The sequence below is a fragment of the Tupaia chinensis genome, unplaced genomic scaffold (genome assembly GCF_000334495.1).
Source record: "Tupaia chinensis unplaced genomic scaffold, TupChi_1.0 Scaffold144150_1, whole genome shotgun sequence".
NCBI classification, from domain to species: Eukaryota; Metazoa; Chordata; class Mammalia; order Scandentia; family Tupaiidae; genus Tupaia; species Tupaia belangeri.
This window is the reverse complement of record NW_006204006.1, coordinates 1,687,175-1,707,997: the sequence shown is the minus strand read 5'-3', so window position 1 is coordinate 1,707,997 and position 20,823 is coordinate 1,687,175. Positions and strand designations below refer to the sequence as shown.

The window sequence follows — 20,823 nt, the reverse complement described above, 5'->3', positions numbered from 1 at the left end:
TATCTCTGAGGTAGGGTAATATCACTTGAAGATAGCTTATGATAAGTACCCATTAACTTAAAACGAAGAAAAGATTAATTGAAATAAAAATTAATCAGTGAAAAAACTGGAAGAAAAAAAGGAAACAAAGAACATATAGGACAAATAGGAAACAAACAAAAAGATAGCAGATTAAAATCAACATTATACTGTAAATGCCTAAACAGTTCAATTACAAGTTACAAATTAAGGGGACCAGCAGATAGTGTAATGGCTCTGTCACTGGACTCCCATGTAGTCAAGCATGGTTCGAGTCCTGGACCCAGTGGCTTAAAATCAAGCCAGGCGCATGTGCAGGCATGGCCAAAATCCTAAGGGGAGAATGGAGGAGAAAGGATTGTGGCGTGGCCATCCCCCCTGGGGGGTGACTTCTCGCTTTCTGTCTCTCTATCTCTCTCTGTCTTTCTGGCAAGCACACGTGCCCTATAGCAAAAAAAAAAAAAAAAAAAAAAAAATCTCTCCTCCCCCACAAAAAGTTACAAATTAATATGGCCAGCAGATGGCATAGCAGTTATGTCACAGAAATCCCACATGGCCAACAGTAGTTCAAGTTATGGACCTGATAGCTTGAAAATCATGCTGGGCACATGTGCATGTGTGCCCAAGACCCCAGGAGGAAAATGGAGGAGAAGGGATTATAGCATGGCCATCCTGCCTAGGGGGTGATTTTTCACTTCTTACTTTGTCTCTCTCTCTCTCTTCAGTGACTGCATGCACCCTAAGGCAAAAACCTCTCCAAAAAAAAAAAGTTACAGATTAATAAATTAGATTTTTAAAAAGTATGACTTGGGCCAGCCTATACAGTGGTAGTTAAGGTAGCTAGATCTCACATGGCCAATTGTACAGTTGAAGTCCTGGACCTGGTAGCTTGAGAAACATGTCAGGTGCATATACATGCATGCCCAAAGTCCTGACAGGAGGGAGAGCTGGAGAATAAGGTATTGTGTGTGCCCATTCTCCATGGGAGGGGGTTTCTTTCTCATCCCCACCCCATCTCTCTCTGGCAAGTGCATGTACCCTCTGGCAATTTTTTTTAAGTATGACTCAATTATACGTTTCTTATAAGAAATTCACTTTCTTATAAGCAACATATAAATGGAAAGACACAAACAAGTTAAAAGTAAAATGAAGAAAAAGATGTAAGAAGGCTTATTATAGCTTATATACTTATATTAATGTACAAATCACTGCAGAGCCAAGTATATTAGCTAAGAAAGAGTCTATAATAAAGAGTTATAAAAGGGACAATCAAGAAGTTATAATCCTAAACATTTATGTACCCAATAACAGATCAAAATACATAAAACAAGCATTGATAGAACTGCAAGAAGTTCTACCCAAAATTATAGTTCAAGATTCTAATAACACCTTCCACAAATTGCTAGAATAACTAGACAGAAAATCAGCAAAGGATCACAAGGCTTAAGAACACTATTATCAAAACGGACTTAATCAGGGACCAGCAAATGGCATAGCAGTTATGTTGCTGAATTCCAATACAGCTGACGGTGGTGTGAGTCCTGGACCCGGTGGCTTAAAACTCATACTGAGGATGTGTGTGCATGTCCAAGACCCCAGGAGAACAGAGGAGAAGGGATTGTGGCATGGTCATCCTCCCTGGGGGATGATTTCTCACTTTCTATCTGTCTCTCTAGTGAGGTCACACCCTCCATAGCAAAACTCTCTCTTTAGAAAAAAAAAAAAAGGAAAATTAGAAAGTATTTTGAACCAAGTGAAAATAAAACTACATATAATATCAACATTTGTGAGCTGCAACTTTAGCAGCACTTAAGGAAATTTTATAACACAAAACACCTGTATTAGAAAAGAAGAAAAAAGTCTCCCTCAAAGTACCTTTGAAAACTAGAAAAATAAGAATAAATTAAACCCAGAGTAATCAAAATAAATAACATAGATCAGGCTCTATAAATACTAAAGGGATAATAAGGGATCATTATAACCAACTTCATGACAATATACAAGGAAAATGACAACTAACACACATACTACATTTTGAAGTCCACGAAGCACGACAACAGCTTGTGTGACATAAACTCCTTAATTACCCATGAGACAAGTGCTACTATCAAACGTGAGGCAACGCATGCTTGAGAAGATAAGTGGCTACACGAAGGAGAGCATCAGGTCTCTAACTTGTCTTCCACCATCAGAAATTTGATGTTGGTGCCATGCCCAGACCACACGCAAACCTCCAAATGTCAGCAATGGCAACAGCAACTGCAAAGGGGAATTATACTCAGGTTAGGCATTGACTGGTGGAGAAAGAAGTCATTTCAGCTGCATGGACACATCAAAACTGTAATTGCCATGGTGATTATCAACAGAGTTCGAAGAAGACTATAACTCCTAGACAAGACCAGTCCATCTGTTTATGCAGGTTTGTACAACCAAGCAGGTCTTCATAAATAATTAACCCACCTAGTCTTCGGTATGGCAATTTCACAACAGCATGAGGCACTCTGATGTCTGTACAACATGCCTAAATGTCCAAAAGACAAACAGACAAAGTCTAAAAAGTCCCTTGTGCTGAAATTACAGGAAATCAGGTGGCATTTTATGTCACATATCCACCATATCCACTGACTAGTATGTCAGTGTGTTCCATTTAAGCCACCCTTCCCTCTTTTTTTTTGTTTTTTTGAGAGGTTTTTGCTATAGGGCGCGTACGCTCGCCAGACAGACAGAGAGAGACAGAGAGACAGAAAGCGAGAAATCACCCCCCAGGGAGGATGGCCACACTGCAATCCCTTTTCCTCCATTCTCCTCTTGGGATCTTGGGCATGCACGCACATGCACCCAGCGTGAGTTTTAAGCCACCGGGTCTGGGACCTGAACCACGGTCGACTACATGGGAGTCCAGCGACAGCCATTACGCTAACTGCTGGTCTCAAACACCCTTCCCTCTTGATCTTCATGTACTAGAGACCAACTCAACCGGACTGCTCTGAGGTCTGCAAATGCATTCTTGCCTGTTAACAAATTTCCTATTACGATCTTTACATGTAGGCATTGCTAGGGGTGAGGTTGGATGCAGAGTCCCACAGCAGGGTCAAGAGCTGCATTTAATAGCAAGACACCAAAGCTAAGAAAAGGCCATGCCAACCCAGATGGTAAAAAAAGAATGTCTACCCAGGGAGCATTCCCCAGCTGGAATAGTCACAGTCAAGGTCTCAACTCTGCTGTCTCCAAGTGCAGAGATCCCTAGCATCCTGGTAAATGATCTGGAAACCCCAATCTTGCCAGTGCCAGTCATCCTAGCTCATCCTGAGTCCCTTATCTTGAGCTGTTAATACGTACTTACCAGTAAAGCATCTTAAAGCAGGGTGGCCACCTAATGGCGGAACAACAGAACCCCCGGAACCGCCAACTGGATCGCCCTGCAGAGCCCATCGCAGCAGGCAAAGAGCGAGCATGCTACACCCATTATAAAGAGGCTCATCCCCACCATCTGGCGGGGCTCTAGCAAACCACGGAGGCTGTATCTCCATTCTCGGAACTGATGGGTGTGGGTCTTTGTGGTCTATTCCCCACCTTGCTCTGCCAGGGAAGTCCAGCCAACCCAAGGGCTCTACCTAAAGGCTCCCCAGCCCTTCTCTTACTTCCGATTGTGTTCACCAGTGAGGAGTGTCATCGGAAATCCCAAGTGGGGCTGGGGAGCATGATGGGTGGCTTCTGGCATTGTCATCGCAGGCTGGCTACATTCCAGAGCCAGAGGCCATGAACCTCTGCACCTCTGGTCTGGGGACCCTGCCCACTGTGGCTGCCCTGGTACCTAAAGCAACCTGGAACTGCCCTGTGCCCCACCTCCATATATCAAGGAGTCCAAGCACTAAGGACTCTCCTGACCCCACCCCTAACTGCGCAATGTTCTCCACTCTCTGCTCAGGCTGATGCACACAGGCTGCCACATGCAGGCTGCCACCAGAGACCACCCCCACGATGTCACCACCCCCTCATCTAACCAGCCTTGGCTGGTCACAGCATCACCACAAGGCACCCTTCTGGTGGTCCTGCCACCATGGGAGATGCTCTCCACCCCGACAGGGCCCATAAGTTCCCACCTTCCCTTAATGGCTCTTTCTCTCCCACCATCGGGCCACCTTCAGATAGAGAGATCAAACCCTATCATCCTGACTTTGTGCCATGGTGATCTCTGCTACCCACGCAAGGGCCCTGGAAGAAACACTGGCCCCTGCATGGTATCCAGTGAAGCCCCATACCTATCTACACTTCCCTCTACCCGGACACTCATCCACCCATGGCCACACAGGCAGGAGGCCCAGAAAAACACAGGCCCAGTGACCCATTATCCCTGGACTTGCTTCTTGCTTACCCACTCCCATGGGATGACTATGTCTGTACATCTCACCTTCAAACCACAGCTTGCATCCCTCCAGAGAGTTAAATCAGATTTAGAGGTGCCCCCCCCAAGGTCCCTCCCAATCTATGGAAAGATCCAGGCCCATTGTCCAGGTAGCCCTGTCTGCAGGCATCCAGAACTCCATGTCACATTTCCATGAAGAGGAAGCCCAAGGCTCAAGGTCTCAGTGCCCTGCCCTCCTGGAGTGGAACCCAGCTATGGCATGAGGACAGTGAGTACCACAGGCTCCTCAGGGACAGGGCCCCTACAAGGTCGGTTCAGGGCTCTGCCTGATAACACTTGGGAGGGTCTTTTGCCTAGAACAGGTACTAGCTCAGTATCAGGTTGCAGATAGTGAAATGCACAAGTCCACAGAGACAGAGCAGACGCCACCAGGGTGAAGTTAGGAGAGCAGAAGTGTGAGCCAATGTGGATGAGGCTTCTTGGGGATACACATGTTCTAAAGTGAGTGTGGTGAAGGCTGCAGGTCTCTGTGCACACTGAAAACCAGTGAGTCATCCACTAAGGGTGAATTGTGGGACACGCATCTCAATAAGGCCACTGTCAACAAAAGGGTACACAGACAGACCATGTGTTCACACAGCATCTGCTGGGTCCATAGACAGGTAGACACAGCATGTGTGTACATATATACATATGCACATGCACATACAGGTATATGTACATATGCTCCTTGTTCTGTTTACCCACAGTAACAAAATAATTCTCTAACGTGAGTACACCCTGCCCTAATGTACTGACAAAAACCTACTCAGTTTCCTCCAGGTTAAGAAAACTAGAGAGAAACAGCTTTCTGGTGTCTGAGCCCTAACCAGGCGCTTTCTCACTCCAGACCCCTGTCTGGTCCCAGCTGTAGTGTGGAGCCCTCCGAGTGAGGATGTGCCCATCCAACCTCAGACACTGCTCTGATCAAGGGTTCAAAGCCCACTCCAAGGCTACAGGGACAGATCCTGGCTCAGCTGCTTACTGGCTGCCCCACCCTGGCATGCTATTGCTAGGGCCCCCATTTTCTCATTCCACCTCCCAGCCAGTGCCACTCTGAGAACTAAAAGAAATTACATACTTCCAGTAGCAAAGAGCTTCTATTATTTCTTAGTTGCCAGAGTGTGTAAGTGCTCACCAGAAAGAGAGAGAAAGAGACAAAGCACATTCTCATGGGGGTATGGTCACACTGAAATACTTTTTCTTCCATTTTTTCATCCTGGCAGGATTTGGGGTATGCATACACATGTGCCTGGTGTGTTATCAAGAGACTGGGGCTGGGATTTTCAACCATCAAAACCCTCTGCCCAGACCTCACCCTCCTGCTCCCCAGTCTAGACAGGAGACAGAATAAGCCAATCAGCAGCCATCTATCTTGGAGTTCTGAGTGCCCCAATTCGTGCTGTGTGATAATGCACCACACAGTTTTTGTTTTTTGACAAAAAAATTTTTCTTTCCCTTTTCTTGTTTTTGTCTGTCTGTCTCTCTCTCTCTCTCTCTCTCTCTCTCTCTCTCTCTCTTTTTCCTATTTCTATTCCTTTTCCTTTTCTTTTTACCTTTCTCATTTTTCTGCTCAGCCTCCACGCACTGATCTTCTAGACAGGTCTAGGTGTTCAGTAGCCAAATACCTGAATACTTTTAGCGTCAGATTGACCCTCCATTTTCATTGAATCACCTGAACAAAGAGAGAAAAATGGTACTGTTTACAGATTGCAGGTCACCTCCTCCTGCATTCCTTTGATTGCTCAGATTTAACTCTTAAAAATAGGAAAAAACGAATAATCCATCAGGTAACCAGAAACCACAACAGAGGCACAAGAAATATGAATAAGCAAGAAGATACCTCTCCTTTAGTGGAAAAGAATAACTCCTCTTCCTCCACAAAGAATACAAGGGAACTCATGGAAATGTCAGATAAAGAATTTAAAATATTCATAGTGACAAAGCTAACAGAGATGCAAGAGAATAGAGACAATGAACTCCAGAAGATGCAAGGAAAAAGAGACCAAGTTCCAGGAGGTGAGGAAGTTCTTGCACAATCTGAAAGAGGAGATAAACATCATAAAAATAACCAAATGGAATTGTTAGAGGTGAAGGCTGTAATATAGGAAATCAAAACATCCCTCGAAAATATTAAAAGTAGATAAGATCATGCAGAAGATCAAATCTCAGATGTAGAAGACAGAACTTCTGACCTAGAAAACTTCACCAAAAAGATTGAGAAAATAACCAAAACTGAGAAAATAACCAAAACTATGAAAATAACATACGAATAATACTAGATATCATTAAACACCCAAACATCTGGATCATCGGTATCCCAGAAGGAGAAAAAACTAAAAAGGGCATTGATAATCTATTCCATGAAATCCTGGAAGAAAACTTTCCAAACCTAGAGAGGTACTAAAATATCCAGGCCCAAGAAATACAAAGGACCCTACATACCATCAACCCAATAAGATCTTTCCCAAGGCACATCATAGCCAGATTGGCTAAAACCACAGAGACAAGATACTAAAATTGGCAAGAGAAAAACGTCAAATTGTTTTCAAAGGATATCCCATAAGATTAATATTGGACCTCTCATTGGAAACAATGCAAACAAGGAAAAAAATGGGAAAATATATTTAAAGTGTTAAGTTAAAAACAATTTCAACTATACCCAGCAAGATTATCTTTCATATGGGAAAAAAAGACAAAAATATTCTCATATAAACAAAACCTCAAAGAATCTACCAACACCAGACCAGCTCTCCAAGAAGTGCTGAAGAGAGTGCTATACCAAGAAAACTAAAGTTGGCCACACAGAAATAAAAGTACAAGAAACAACTAAGAAAATGGCCAGTCTAATGGTAGGGACAAGTCCGGAGTTGAATGCTAACTTCCAGATTTTAAATGGAAATATCATACCACATTAACACTACAAATTCGATAGAAGAGAGATTAATTATGTAAGTCCGAGCTAGTGAAACAGATTTTTTTATTTTACTTTAGACTAAAACATTACTGATTGTCTTCAATGCTTTGATTTCCATATTTAAGGATTTTTGTCTTCTCTTGAACTGTTGTTGGTTCATCTACCTACTATTTGAACTGAATCCTAACCTTTTTGCTAGCTTTAAGTTTTAAAAAATTTCTCTCAACTTTTTTTATTTGATCTATTAAAACTAAAAGATTTTTTGAAATTAAAAAATACATATTAAAAAATACCTATTAATACCCACCTAATGACTGCAGTAAGCTATATAGCCCCACCAAGGTGCTACTTTATAGGATGTTCACTTTACTCACTGAGGTTTACTCCTAAAGTCAGACATGTGTTCATAAATATGTATTTATCAGCAGTGCTTGCTACTGAAAGTCTCTAAATCAATTGAGATCTTTAGTGAATCAATAAAAATGTGAAAAAAAAAAGGCATAGCAAACAACTATACATACCAGAGACAGAGTGGGAGAAGGGGGGCAGTTGGCAGAGTGTGAGAGGTAGGGAATTGAGGAGGGGACAAAAGCAAAATATATAAGAAATAAGAAATAGAAAATTATTTGTTGATGATAACATGTATGGTAATATCCTTGGTTGAGCCAATATACAATGTATACTGGATGGAAAAGCTCATCTTGTACACTGTATTGATATACAGTGAATGACTGTAAATAAATAAATGTATGAATGAATAAAAAAAGAGACTGGGGCTGGGATTAGAACTATAGTTGGTCATGTGGGAGCGGGCTCCCTGTGCAACCCAGTGGTTAAACTGGGTACAGCACCTACTTTTTGATATTCTAGAACAAAAAGACTCTTAAAGAAAAGCTGGCTCCATAGCACAGCAAAAATGCACAGCTCAAGAGAAATCAGATCCCACGTGGCAACTGTGGTGTGGCTTGAATTCTGCCCAGTCAGACTTAAACGCACAGGCACTTACACAAATGCCTAAAATCCAATAGGCTGAATGACTAGAAGAAGGCATGATTGGGCCACCAGACCCTGTGGAGGGTGCTCCCCTCTTTCCCATTATCATGCATGCATGCACTTCATCATGAATGAAGGAAAACAAATGTTCAAGGAAAAGAAACAAAAGACAGCTATGTTTTTGCTAAAATGAATGTAGTCATTGCTATATCTCCAGGATCCCTGTGGGTGCTCGAATCCCTTATATAAAGTGGCATAATATTTGCAGACAACCAACAAACATCCTCCCCTATACTTTAAATCAACCCTAGATTAATTATAATACCTAGTGCAATGTAAATACTATGTAAAGTTATTATATTGCATTGTTTTTATTAGTGTTTTTTTTATAATTATTTTTTTTTATTATTTTAATTGCTTTGAGTATTTTCTACCCCTACCCCATTGGTTGGATCCGAGATGTGGAACCCACAGACATGGGGGGAGCAACTACATTGATCGGGCTTTGTTCCCTATTTCTAGGAGAAGGAGTCCAAGTGGAACGGTTTTTCTAGGGTGCAACATCTTGCAAGTTTCACATACAGGACTGGTTACCACCCATCCTGAGCCCTCGCCTCCCAAAGGCCAGGAGCACAGTGCAGGTGCAGGAGGAGCAGGACCAGACAGACTCACAGCAGCACCAGGCATTGCCCCTGCGCTTGCTCAGGTAGAAGTCTAAGCCCTCGCCTGTCTCATGCCAAGCATAAAACTGCCTGTAGGCTGCCAGAAAGCCCAAGCCCCCACCTGTACCCCAAGGGGCAGGGCTTAAGGCAGGTCTCATGTCACCACTTCTCGGGTCTCTGAGGAGTGCTCAGGCCACCTGAGTCTGAATTCCCTGGACTTGTTAAAAATACACATTTCCTGCCGGACCTGTACACCTACTAACCCTGGGGTAGGTGGCCTGAGACTTGGCATTTCTTGAGTTTCCTGATGACCTGATGAGACCTGTGGTCATATCCAGTTCCCTAAGAGGTTGACCACTCTGCATCATCACCATCACACACTTCCTAGGGAAGTGGAATTCACTGCCTTACAGAACAGCCATGCTCTGACCACTAGAGAGGCTTCCATAAGATGCCGTCTGCAACCTCCAAACAGGTGCAGCCCCACTCCTCACACCCTGGCTAGGTGGTACCTGGCCCTTACCCGTGCTGGGCAGGGCCTCCACAGACCACAGATGGCCTCCCCATCTGGCACTTGCTGATAGAGGTTTCTTTGCTGACCTTCCCTCTCCATACACCCCCAGGAAGCAGAAAGGGCCCATCTTGCCTGCGCGGCCCAGAGGTAGTCCAACCGCAGCCTGACGTCCACCTGCCGTGCGTGCAGGGCCAGTGCACACGAGAACAGCAGAATGGCCAGGATGGGCTCATAGCTGCGTCCCGAGCTGGCGCCGCCCCTGTGAAGATGACAGAAGTGCCTCAGTGCCACACTTTCAGGGCAGACGCCATCACCCAGGATGTGCAGAGGGACCCACAGGGTGTCCAGCAGATAGCTTGGCTTGCGGGGTTGGTCCACGTGAAAGCACTTCTCACCAGGAAACCCAAGGCCTTGCTACAGTCTGGGCTAAGGAGAGAGGCAAGAGCCAGAAACTAACACTTTCGTGGATACTCAGCCCCTGCCAGCGTTCTTCTGTACTGAGTAACAGCCTTGAAGGGGGGAGGTGTGAGGGGTTGCACTTACCCAGCCTTGGTGTACCCGCTGAGCTCCAGGACCAGGATGTAAGACGTGGTGAGCCCAGACAGCAGGATCATTTTTGGCACAGAGGACACCCGCAGGAAGATGGCGAGCGGGAGGGTGCCCACCAGGCAGCAGAGCAGGGCATGGTGCGTGGACTCACAGGGCAGAGCAGGCAGCACAGGGTGTCGGCTCCCAGACGAGATGACCGCCAGGGAAATGTTGGACTTGGGGCTCCAACCCCAGGGGAGGCAGCCCACCTGAGGAGCGAGGGGTGTGGGAGCTTGGGAGAGGCCATGGGGTTCCAGTCCTCCAGGGGACCCTCCTACTCTAGTCTCAGCCTCCTGCCTCCCCACCGTGCAGGGCAGCTCCAGTCTGCTCACAGCCCCTCAGAGCTCCCATGACCACTGGAGCAGACAAAGGCATACAGAGGATCCAGTGGTATAGCCCTGCCCTAAGCCCATGCTCGGGCTATTCTGTTGCCTGTTCCCGGCGTTCCATCCAGTTCCTCCTGCCCCAGGCTCCATCCTGTCCCTTCTGCCCTGTTCTCCTGCCCAGACTCCCTCCTACATCACCCATTTCCGGCCCCTGCACACTCTGAGGAGCAGGGCCCCCTTTACCAGGGAAACACGTACTCTCATCTGCTGGGTAAAGGCGCATTCACTTGCTCTCTGCCCACCCTCACCTCCCCATGGCCTGTTTCGGGCCTCTCTACCAACCTCTGTCCCTATTCCCCTGCGCCAGGCCTGCCACCTGGCTCTCCCTGGGTGTCCTCGCCCACCCCCAGCTCTCACTGAGAGTTAGAGATGCTCACCACACAACCTTGGGCTACTGAGTAGATTAAGACCACGATGAAAATACACAGCACGGTGCGAATCTGAATCGTCAGGCACCCTGGAAAACACTGAACAAGAAAATAGTATTTGAGAAAATAACCTCGATAACACAACTGACTTGTATGCACAGCCAATAATTCACTGAACACAAAATGTGAACGGCCACCTGTGTGCTCCTGGGCCCTTCCCTGCCATTCCTCCTCCACACACACTTCTTGGTGCTTTTCACATTCTCCCAGGTGGAAAAGTTGCCAAAGTTAAACCAAACAAACAAATAAAACAAAACAAAAAAATCCCTAAAGTTTAAATTACAAAGAATAACAATTCCCTTCCCTCCGTCCAAGACTGTCAATCTGTTCAGGGCTGACAGCAAGTAAATGGATTAATTGGACATTTTCTTTTCACAGAATTCTCCCATCCTGGACATGGTAAGAATTTCTATTCTTTTGACTCTTTTTCTAATTGTTTCAAATAAGTTTTCCTGTGTTCTTTACACAGGTTTCATATTGATCTTAAGTGATTAGAAGTTTTAAATCTATTTATTTTAAACACATTTATAAACCGTCAACAAATGATTTCCCCAGGGGCAAGTAAGACTACCTTTTTACACTCGCACTCTTAAAAGGAAGTACCACAGGGATCCTCCCAAAGCAGCCAGCACCGAGGGAGCCCATGACCAGCCTGGACATCCCTGTGGGTTGTATTCTTGAGCCTTCTGGCCTCAGACATGGAGTCGTGAACTCCCACTCTACACAAGGAGTAGGAGGCGTCAGGCCCCGCACCCAGAGTCATTTCTGTGTATGGGATGGGGTGGGTGGTCCCAGTGCAGGGCTGCTGGGTTACGGACCCCAGTCCTGTTCTAGGTTCTGCAGATCTCAACACTCGCCGGAACACCAGTCTCTGCAGACCTCCTCAAAAGGAAGACCTGTTTTGCAGGTGCAAAGCCCAAACACTTCACAGATGTGGGTTCACCTCATCTCCCTGCCAGTCTGATCCTTGCCCCTGGACAGGATGCAGGTACAAATCATTGATTCCTCCGCAGCCCTCCTATAGCTACCCCACCACCCCTGCCTCCCAGCCCTTACCCCACTGGCTCCTACCCCTGGCCCTCCCCCAACTGCTGGCTCCTACCCACCCCCTCTCCTGCCTCCCTAGCCCTCCCACAGATCCTGTCCCCCTTCTGCCTTGCACCTTCCCAGCTCCTGTCCACCTCCCCTCCTGCCCTCCTAGCCCTAGCCCCCACAGATCCTGCTTCACTTCTGCCCCCCTCCCTCCCCAGTTACTGCCCCCTGGCTCTGCTCCCTGTACCCCTCACCTCTGGCTCCTGCCTGCCCCCTGCTGCTTCCCTAGCCCTGCCCCCACAGATCCAGCCTCTTTTCTGTCCCCCCTTCTGCCTCCCCAGCCTCTGCACCTACGGTTCCTGCTCCTGCCTCCTTGGCTCCAACATGCTGTGTTCTCTGCGCAGTTAAAACTGCCAGCCACTGCAGGTGTGTTCCTTCTCAGAGTAACTCTTGGTCTGCCACTGGGCCTCATGGAAACTGAACACTTGGCCACAGGCCACCAAGTCACCAAGAGGACTGACTGCCCATCATGAGCGGATGCTATGGATCCAGGGAGCCTCTGGGATGAGCATGCTCAGCAGCATGCTGCCATCAAAAGGGAGGAAACATCCATGTTCAGGTCCAAGCAGGCCCTAAGGGTATGGGTGAGTTACAGGAAGCAGCGGCCTAGAACCCCTGGGCCCCATTCCTACTATGCTGTCCTCTTTCCCAGACTGCACACCTGACCTCTGGAGGAGCTCCCCATGATCAGCTGCCACAGAAAGAGAAGACTCGTGCTGGTTCCCAGATGGTCCTGCTGATATGCAGGCACCACCTGATCTCAATCTGCATACAGAGAATCAAAAACACACAACTGCAGCACCACAGCCCTTTCCGGGACAGCCCTGAAGGACAATGGAGAAGGGAGATCCCTCATGCACAGGGAGCTATGGCAGCACACCTGACTGTGTGCACCGTGCTGGGTAGAGACATGGTCAGGCACGCATCTGTATTCTGCTCCATGGGCTATGGACAATGCTTTGGCTGGCTGTTCAGGGACTTGGAGGAAATAGGATTGAAAAACTGGGGACAAAAAGGTCTGGAGCAGAGGTGAGTCCACTCTAACCAAAAAGAAAAAAAAGAAAAAAGAAAAAAAGATATTGATGTTCCATGCGAATTTTCACCAAAGGGAAACCTCAGCAGAAGACCTTAATAATCAAGTGGACAGGATGACCTGTTCTGTGGGTACCAGTCAGCCTCTTTCTCCAGTCACCCTGTCGATGTCCAAGGGGCTCTTGAACAAAGTGGCCATGGCAACAGGGATGAAAGTCAAACACAGGCTCAGCAACATGGACTTCCACTCACTGGGACTGACCTGGCTATAGCCACTGCACTGCAGAGCTATACAGTGCTATAATTCATTGGTGTACTACACACGGGCTCATCATCCTGAAGCCACTGGCTTAACAGAACATGGAATAGTCTTTTGAAGACTACGTTACAACACCCACTAGGTGGCAGCATCTTGCAGGGCTGGGGTAACCCTCTCTAGGACTCAGGGCATGTTCTACTTTAGCCTCCAGTATAGGCCCACCTGCATGTAGCATGGGGTCATGAAAAATGACCACAGGAGCTGAAGCCAGGCAACCTGACTTTGACAATCAGTGGGAAAAGGTGTCAATGACCCTTAAACAATCTTGTCAAAATATCAAAAACATGTATTGTTGGTTGAAATCACAGGCTAAAAGTGCCTGCAGGTAGTGTGGTGGTTAAGGGTGCTGGACTCCCACATAGTCAACCGTGGTTCGAGCCCCGGACCTGGCAGCTTGCTTTCTCTCTCTCTCTCTCTCTCTCTCTCTCTCCTCCCTCCCTCCCTCCCTCTCTTTCACACACACACACACACACGCACACACACATGCATACACTCTGTCCCTCTCTTATCAAATTAAAATAAATAAATGAACAAAGTTAAAAATAATTCTTAAAAAAAAAAACCTAAGTGTTCCTTATCCAAAATCCTTGGGACCAGAAGTATTTCAGATGTTTTTGAATTTGGGAATATTTGCATATATATTATAAGATATCTGGGGAGTGGGAACCAAGTCTAAACATGAAATGCCTTTATGTTTCATATGCACCTTATACACATAGCCAGAATATCATTTTATAAAATTCTTTAAGCTGCAGCATTTTGACTGTGACCCTCAAATAAGGTCAGGTATAGAATTTTCCATTTGTGGTATCATGTCGGTGCTCAAAAAGTTTCAGATTTTGGAGCATTTTGAATTCGAATTTTTAGATTAAGGATGTTCAATCTGTATACAGAGAAACTAAAAAATCTTAGTCAAAGCTAATATTTACTGTGCAAACTTGGGCTAGGCATGGTTATCAGATGATGCCCAAGGTTCCTTGCCCTGATTCCTGGGCCAATAACCATGACAAGCTAAGGCCAGCATCTCTATGATCATGTCATATGACATGGCAAAAAGGATTCTGCAAATGTAATTAAGTTTACTAATCAGTTAATCAGAAAGAACTACCTGCTACAAATAATCCAACCTTATACACACCCAAGGCCTTGAAAGCAGAGTTCCCTTTCTGTGCAGAGGCTTTTTAGTTTGGTGCAATCCCACGTGTCTGTTTTTGCTGTTGGGGTTCATATCCAAGAAATCACTGCCCAGACCAATGTCATGGAGCTTTCCCCAGCACTATTAACAGTGAAGATATAACCACAGGACTGGGAGAAAATATTTGCAAACCATACATCTAATAAGGGTTTAACATCCAAAATATCTAAGGAACTAAAACAACTCAACAGCACCAAAACAAATACCCAATTTCAAAAATGGGCAAAGCACTTTAATAGATATTTCTTGAAAGAAGACAGATGAATGGCACCAGGTATATGAAAAATGCTCAGTATCACTAATCAGGAAAACCCAAATTAAAACCACAATGAGATATCACTTCACACCTCTTAGAATGATTGTTATCAAAAAGACAAGAGGTAACTATTGGTGAGAATGTGGAGAAAATACTACTGTGGGAATTTAAATTGGTAAGGATTTGATGTGCCATTGATGGTAGAATGGATGGAGCAGGCCACAGAAGTCCAAGGATAGCTCTGGGAGCCGAGAGTGATCCAGAGACAGTCAGCAAGCTCAGGACCCTGTTCCTACCACTGCCCAGGACTAGGTTCTGTGACCACCAGGAAGAGCCTGAAGTGTGTTCATTTTAATCAATATCGATCACTCACCTGTTGTGCCCACCAGAAACACTGCCAAAAGAGTGCATGGTGCCCTGCTAGGACCGGGTTAAATGAGTGCATGCCACAGGTGCAGACTCTTTCTACCTGCCCATGGAGGGCAAGGGGCAGGACAGCTTCTACCGTCTCATCTGTCCTGCTGAGACCCTGAAGTGGGCTCTCAGAGAACCTCCTGATAGAAGCAGGGACACCTGTCCTTGAGTCTCGATGCCCAGGCTAAGCACTGTGTACTGAAAGCAGATCCCACATGGTCAAATGCAGTTCAAATCCCAGCCCCAGAAGCTTGAAAATCTCATTAGGCATGTGTGCATTCATCCCCCAAATTCCTCCAGTATGGAGAAACAAAGAAGTGACTGAGCACGATTATGCCCCGTTAGGAGATCCTCTCTCTCTCTCTCTGGTGAGTGTACATACCATCTGGCAGAAAAACAAAAGAACAAAATAAACAAGTCGGGTTGAGTTCAGGCAGACCATGTCAGTGGTGCAATGCCACAGGGTTTGTTTTATGGAGCCAGGTGGTTTTCAAGTTTGAATACTACATTTCAGGGAAGGTCAGGAGCAGATTTTGCTTCTCAGCCACATGAGCGAGTTGCTTAGGCCGCTGAGCCCAGTAAACCACCCAGCATGGGAGACTCCTTAAAGTCACAGAGTGGAGTGAATCTATTCATGAGATCGGTGATCCGGGTGAGAACAGCTGGGCAGCGCTTTAGGGCCAGTGCACCCTCAACTACTCTTTGTAACTGCTGTTCTTTCCCCAACTGTTCCTCAGGCTGTCTGCATGTCTTACGCTACTGTATACTGCCTGCACGCACTCTCCAGCCAGACATGGGCACAGTGATGGGCCTTACAATCATCATCCATCAAGCTTTGTCTTGAAATTACACAAGGGATTTTACAAAGTTCATGAGGAAATGGAATTAAAGCACAAGTTTATCCTGGTACAAAAAAGAAATCCATCCATAGATTTCTTTTTTCCATCCATATATTTCTTTTTTTTTCATACTCTGCACTTTCTAGGACTTTTTTGAAGACCCCCCCTCTTAAAAAAGAGCAGTCTTTAAAGTGGGACCCTCCAAAGGACTCGCTTTACGGAAATCACAGAGCTGGGAACACAGATTTAATACACATTTTTTAATTATAAAAAATTAAGTCATTACTTATGAATAGTGGCAAAGTTAAGTGAATAAACCTAAATTTTATCTTGTCGAGAAGTTGTTGTTTATCAGTAATTATGCAAAAATAACACTGGATATGCCAGAAGTGACAGCTCAGGGCAAGCTGGGGAACAAAGGCATTTGGAAATGAAGCCTGAGAAACTGACAAACGGACATGGGACTAGGGACACAGAAAGTCCTCGCTGATGGAGCAAGACTGCATAATGTGCAGAAGTCAGGACAGCACTCCAAAAGTCCACAAGAGGCTCAGCCACAGCAGCGCAGGCAGTAGGGAACTGCTCTGCGATTATGGAGGCCATGTAGAAGACCAGGGTTCAGATCCCAGCTCAACGCGAGCATGTCAGGTGCACATGCACGTCCCTGTAATCCTGGGTGGCTAGAAGGCTGGGGTGTGTGTGTGTGTGGAATAGTGATGTGAGACCCTGTTAAGGGTGCCTGTGCTCTCTCACATGAAAGAAATAAAACAAACAAAAAAGTCCATAGGAACAGAGCAGATGGTGTGTCTGCAACTTGATAGTGTAACTGTCCAACTGGAAGGCGCCAAGCACCCCTCTACCCCTCCCAGAGTCCAGGTCACGGCACACAATAAGCCGTCTCACCTATGCCACACTGGATGCCACTGCAGGACAGGATCTATACCCTGTGTTCATTTTAATCAATATCGATCACTCACCTGTTGTGCCCACCAGAAACACTGCCAAAAGAGTGCACAGTGCCCTGCCAGGACCGGGTTAAATGAGTGCATGCCACAGGTGCATACTCTTTCCACCTGCCCATGGAGGGCGAGGGGCAGGACAGCCTCTACCGTCTCATCTGTCCTGCTGAGAGGGCAGGCAGAAGCCACAAGTACCTGGGCCAGGTGATGTGCAGGAACCGGACACAGGCCACTCACATACCTGGACCCGAGTGATGTGCAGGTACAGGACACACGCCACCAGGAAGCAGATGCAGAACACTAGCAGGAGCAGGACGGCCAGGCTCCTGAGACAAAAGACACAAGGTCACTGCTGAGCAGAAGCTGGGAACTGGCCTCTTCTCTGCTTCCCCACAGCCCCGAACCCTGGAAGGACACATTAACCTGGCTGCCTGCCACTCAAGTCTCAGAGCACATGCCCCATGGTTCTCTTTTAGGGAGGACATCTGGGGCTCATAGGTGATGGGGCCTTTCCTGAGTCCAGTCTCACACACCCTACGATCTACCAGGACTGAGTGAGATGGCTTCTCTGGAAGTTCTGTTCTGGGAGATGACCCAGACTCTGCTGAGCCGGCTTCTTGCTGGACTTCATCTGAGGAGAATCTGTCTAGAAAAAGCCCAGTCTCCAAATGGGGCCCTTAGGTGGTGGCTGTGTTCACAGCCTCAGGGTGGGTGGGATGCAGACTGAGGCCCCTCTCCTCAGCAGATGTGTGGCTGCCATGTGCTTCCCAGAAACCCAGAGAATCTTTTTCCCCTGGCAGGCCTTATGAAGAAATGCCATGTTTGGAGGAAGAGGTACAAGTGAAACTTTCTAGTGTCTTCCTTGCCAAAAACCAAAAGCCACCAAACTCACATTGATTTACATGATGATTAAATGTTATAAAACTTTCTATTTGTCTTCCTTTTCAGAGGTAAATTTTTCTCATTTTAACGATTCTCAAATGATGCACGCCTAGAAACCAATGAACCTACTCAGGGTAGTTTGTGTTCTCTCTCAAAAGCTATTACTAAGGCCAGCCCCATGGTCTGGTGGTTAAAGGAGCCAGATCCCACATGGCTGACCATAGTTTGAATCCTGGCCCTGGTAGCTTGAAAACCACTCCAGACACCTGTGCATGCATGTCCCAAATTCCAACAGGATGCAGAAATGTAGGAGAAGTTTCAGTGTAATCACACCCCACTGGGGAAGGCTTCCTTCCTGTATCCCTCTTACTGTCTCCTTCTCTCTCTTTCTCTTTCTCTCTCCCTCTGGCAAGCACACACAGCCTTTAGCAATAATAATAATAATAAAGCCATTTCTAAGGTAACCGTTCCTGTTGCTTGGACAGAAACTAAAAATAAGCAGTCTCTTAGAACTGAGTACATTCAAAACAGAAAAGCGGAAGTGACCAGTCCCACACCACAGGCACACGCTAGCTCAGCATCAACTTGGGTCTGTGGGAGGATGATGGGCTAATCTCTGCCCCAGCGTGTAGCATGGCAGCAGAGTGACCCCAGGAGATGAGTCTTGAACATAGAAGGGAAACCCGGGCTCCCACCCCAGGCACCTGCGACTCCTGGGACCCTCCCCATTGCAGTGATGCAGACTGGAACAGCACTCACTGTGGGATTACCAGAAGGTAGACAAGGCCGAATAAGGCAGCCAGGATGAGGGCGAGGACGACGGCGCTGGTGAAATACTCGTCCTGAAGCTGGTGGTACTGTGAGGGAAACAGAGAGGGAGAGCGCCTCCTACTAGCCCGAATTTCCAGCAGATTTTACAAGGGCACAGTGCAGTTTCAAACCCTTAACCCTTACCTTTTGCTCCCGCTCGGCATGTTTGTACTTCAGGGTGAAGAAGTTCAGATCAGCAAGCTCCAGCTCCGGCTGGCGGGCTTCCAAGAGGCGGCTGAGGTACCTGTTGACACGCGTGCCGGGCGTGGTTTGGACCACATTCGCAGAGAAGGATGAGCGGTTTCTGAGTTTCTCCGAGGCAGTTCTCAGTGCCCTCCGCTGCAGCCATCAGGGGAATAAAGGCACAGGGTCAAATTCTCTGCTTACTGAAGAAAAGTCTTGCATGTTGGCTCCCAGCCTGGGTCCTCATTCACTGCAGGTTGTGGGGGCAGGGGGAGGGGTAGATGGTGGGGAGGCAGGAGTGTAAGGGAACTGATATGCCATCAAGCCTCTGCCCCTGCTGGCAGTAAGATTAAAAATGAGTTTCATTCAGTGTGAGGTGTCCACTTCAGTGGTAATTAGGGTCAAACAGCCCTTATGTGATGACATCTCAGCGAGGGTTACAGGCTTCAACACATGTGGGAGGGTAGGTGTGCCCAGCACAGAGACTGTAGGCATCTACACGGAGAGGCCTGAGATATAAGAGGAGGCATCCAACCTGCCTTCTTGAGAGGAAGAAATGCCCTGATCTACTGTCAGCAGGGCCAGTGGAAATTGAGTGCAAGCCCCTCCCCAAGGTTTCCAAACACCACACAAGAGCCACAAGCAGGGACCTGTTGGCAAAAAGGAAAACCAGAGTCTATTCAAAACCACCTGCCATGATCACTCAATCCATGCGGCAGAAGCAGGACGTCTGGTGTTTAATACACCAAAGGAGAAAACGAGATTTAAAATGCATGAGTCATGCAGCTCTAGGAAAGATGGAACAAACATAGATATATCCCTTTTGTTTCTATTGAGTGGCAAACATGGACAATATATATAAATAAACACAAGTGACAGAGGTAAAAGAATGGAGACTTCCATGGACCTTGGAACTTAAAGGAAAATAGTGTTTGAATGGGCAGGGAACTGGGGTTCCTGAGACAGCACCAAGAAAGTGGAATGAGGAGGAAGATTTCATTCCCACTGGTGGTAATGAACCCCCACTTGTACTGTCAATGGAAGCCTAATGGGAGCCCTGATCATCCATATCTGTCAACAGAGGCTAGGTGCCCCATTCCCCTGGGTCAGGGAGGCCAAGTGGGGAGCGTGGCTTTCTACTTCCACCTGGCAGTAACAAAGAAGTGTCCCCATCATCTCACAGGAACAGAGTCTGAGGAGGTCTGCTAAAACAGAACATTCCAGTAAGATGTGACATCTATAACGTAATTCCAAAATGGCTAAGATAAAAAAAAAAAAAATTGCCCATCCTACCAAGTCCAGAAAAAACTCAATTTAAATGAGAAAGAATCAACATACTGTACTAACAGCAAGATAACACAGTTCTTAGAATTACCTGACTGAATTCTAAATTAGTCATCATAAAATGCTTCAATAAGTAATTATGAACACACCTGAAACAAATGAAATATAGAAAGTCACAGAAAAGAAACAGAAGCATAAGGAAGAGTTAGGTAGACAAAGAAAAGAATCGTAAAAGCATCGTAAGGAAAGTAGCAACTGATCTTTAGGAGAAAAAAATAACAACTAGAATGATGGGAAATTTCTTTTCAGAAACCATGGGGGTCAGAAGGAAGAGGGAAAACATTTTCAAGTGCCAAAAGAAAACTGTCAACCCAGAATTCTATATCCAGCAAAAGTATACTCCAGTAACAAAGGGAAATCAAGTCATTTTTAGATGAAAGAAAGTTAAGAGAACTTGTAGTTAGTCTAAAATAATAGCAAAAGGAAGTTCTTAAAACAAAAATGAAATGGTGAAAATCAACATCTTTCTCAATAATCAATAGATTGAAAATCATCAAGAATCCAGAAGAACACAACACTACCATTAACAAACAAGATCTAATTGACACTAACAGGATACTCAAAAAATAGCAGAAATATACATTCTT

The 20,823-nt window shown here is 46.2% G+C and overlaps 1 protein-coding gene across 2 annotated transcripts in view; it reads right to left on the bottom strand.

The window, feature by feature from the left end:
- The window catches only part of ADCY1 (adenylate cyclase 1), a 153,592-nt gene that overhangs the window by 23,599 nt on the left and 109,170 nt on the right, over positions 1 to 20,823 (bottom strand). For both annotated transcript variants that reach the window (XM_014583186.2, XM_006166037.3), the window contains exons 9-14: positions 18,854 to 19,048; positions 18,659 to 18,756; positions 17,259 to 17,343; positions 10,861 to 10,950; positions 10,053 to 10,306; positions 9,642 to 9,768 (exon numbers count right to left, since the gene is read on the bottom strand). In XM_014583186.2, coding sequence (XP_014438672.1) covers positions 9,642 to 9,768; positions 10,053 to 10,306; positions 10,861 to 10,950; positions 17,259 to 17,343; positions 18,659 to 18,756; positions 18,854 to 19,048 — 849 coding nt within the window. The remainder of the gene's footprint in view (positions 1 to 9,641; positions 9,769 to 10,052; positions 10,307 to 10,860; positions 10,951 to 17,258; positions 17,344 to 18,658; positions 18,757 to 18,853; positions 19,049 to 20,823) is intronic.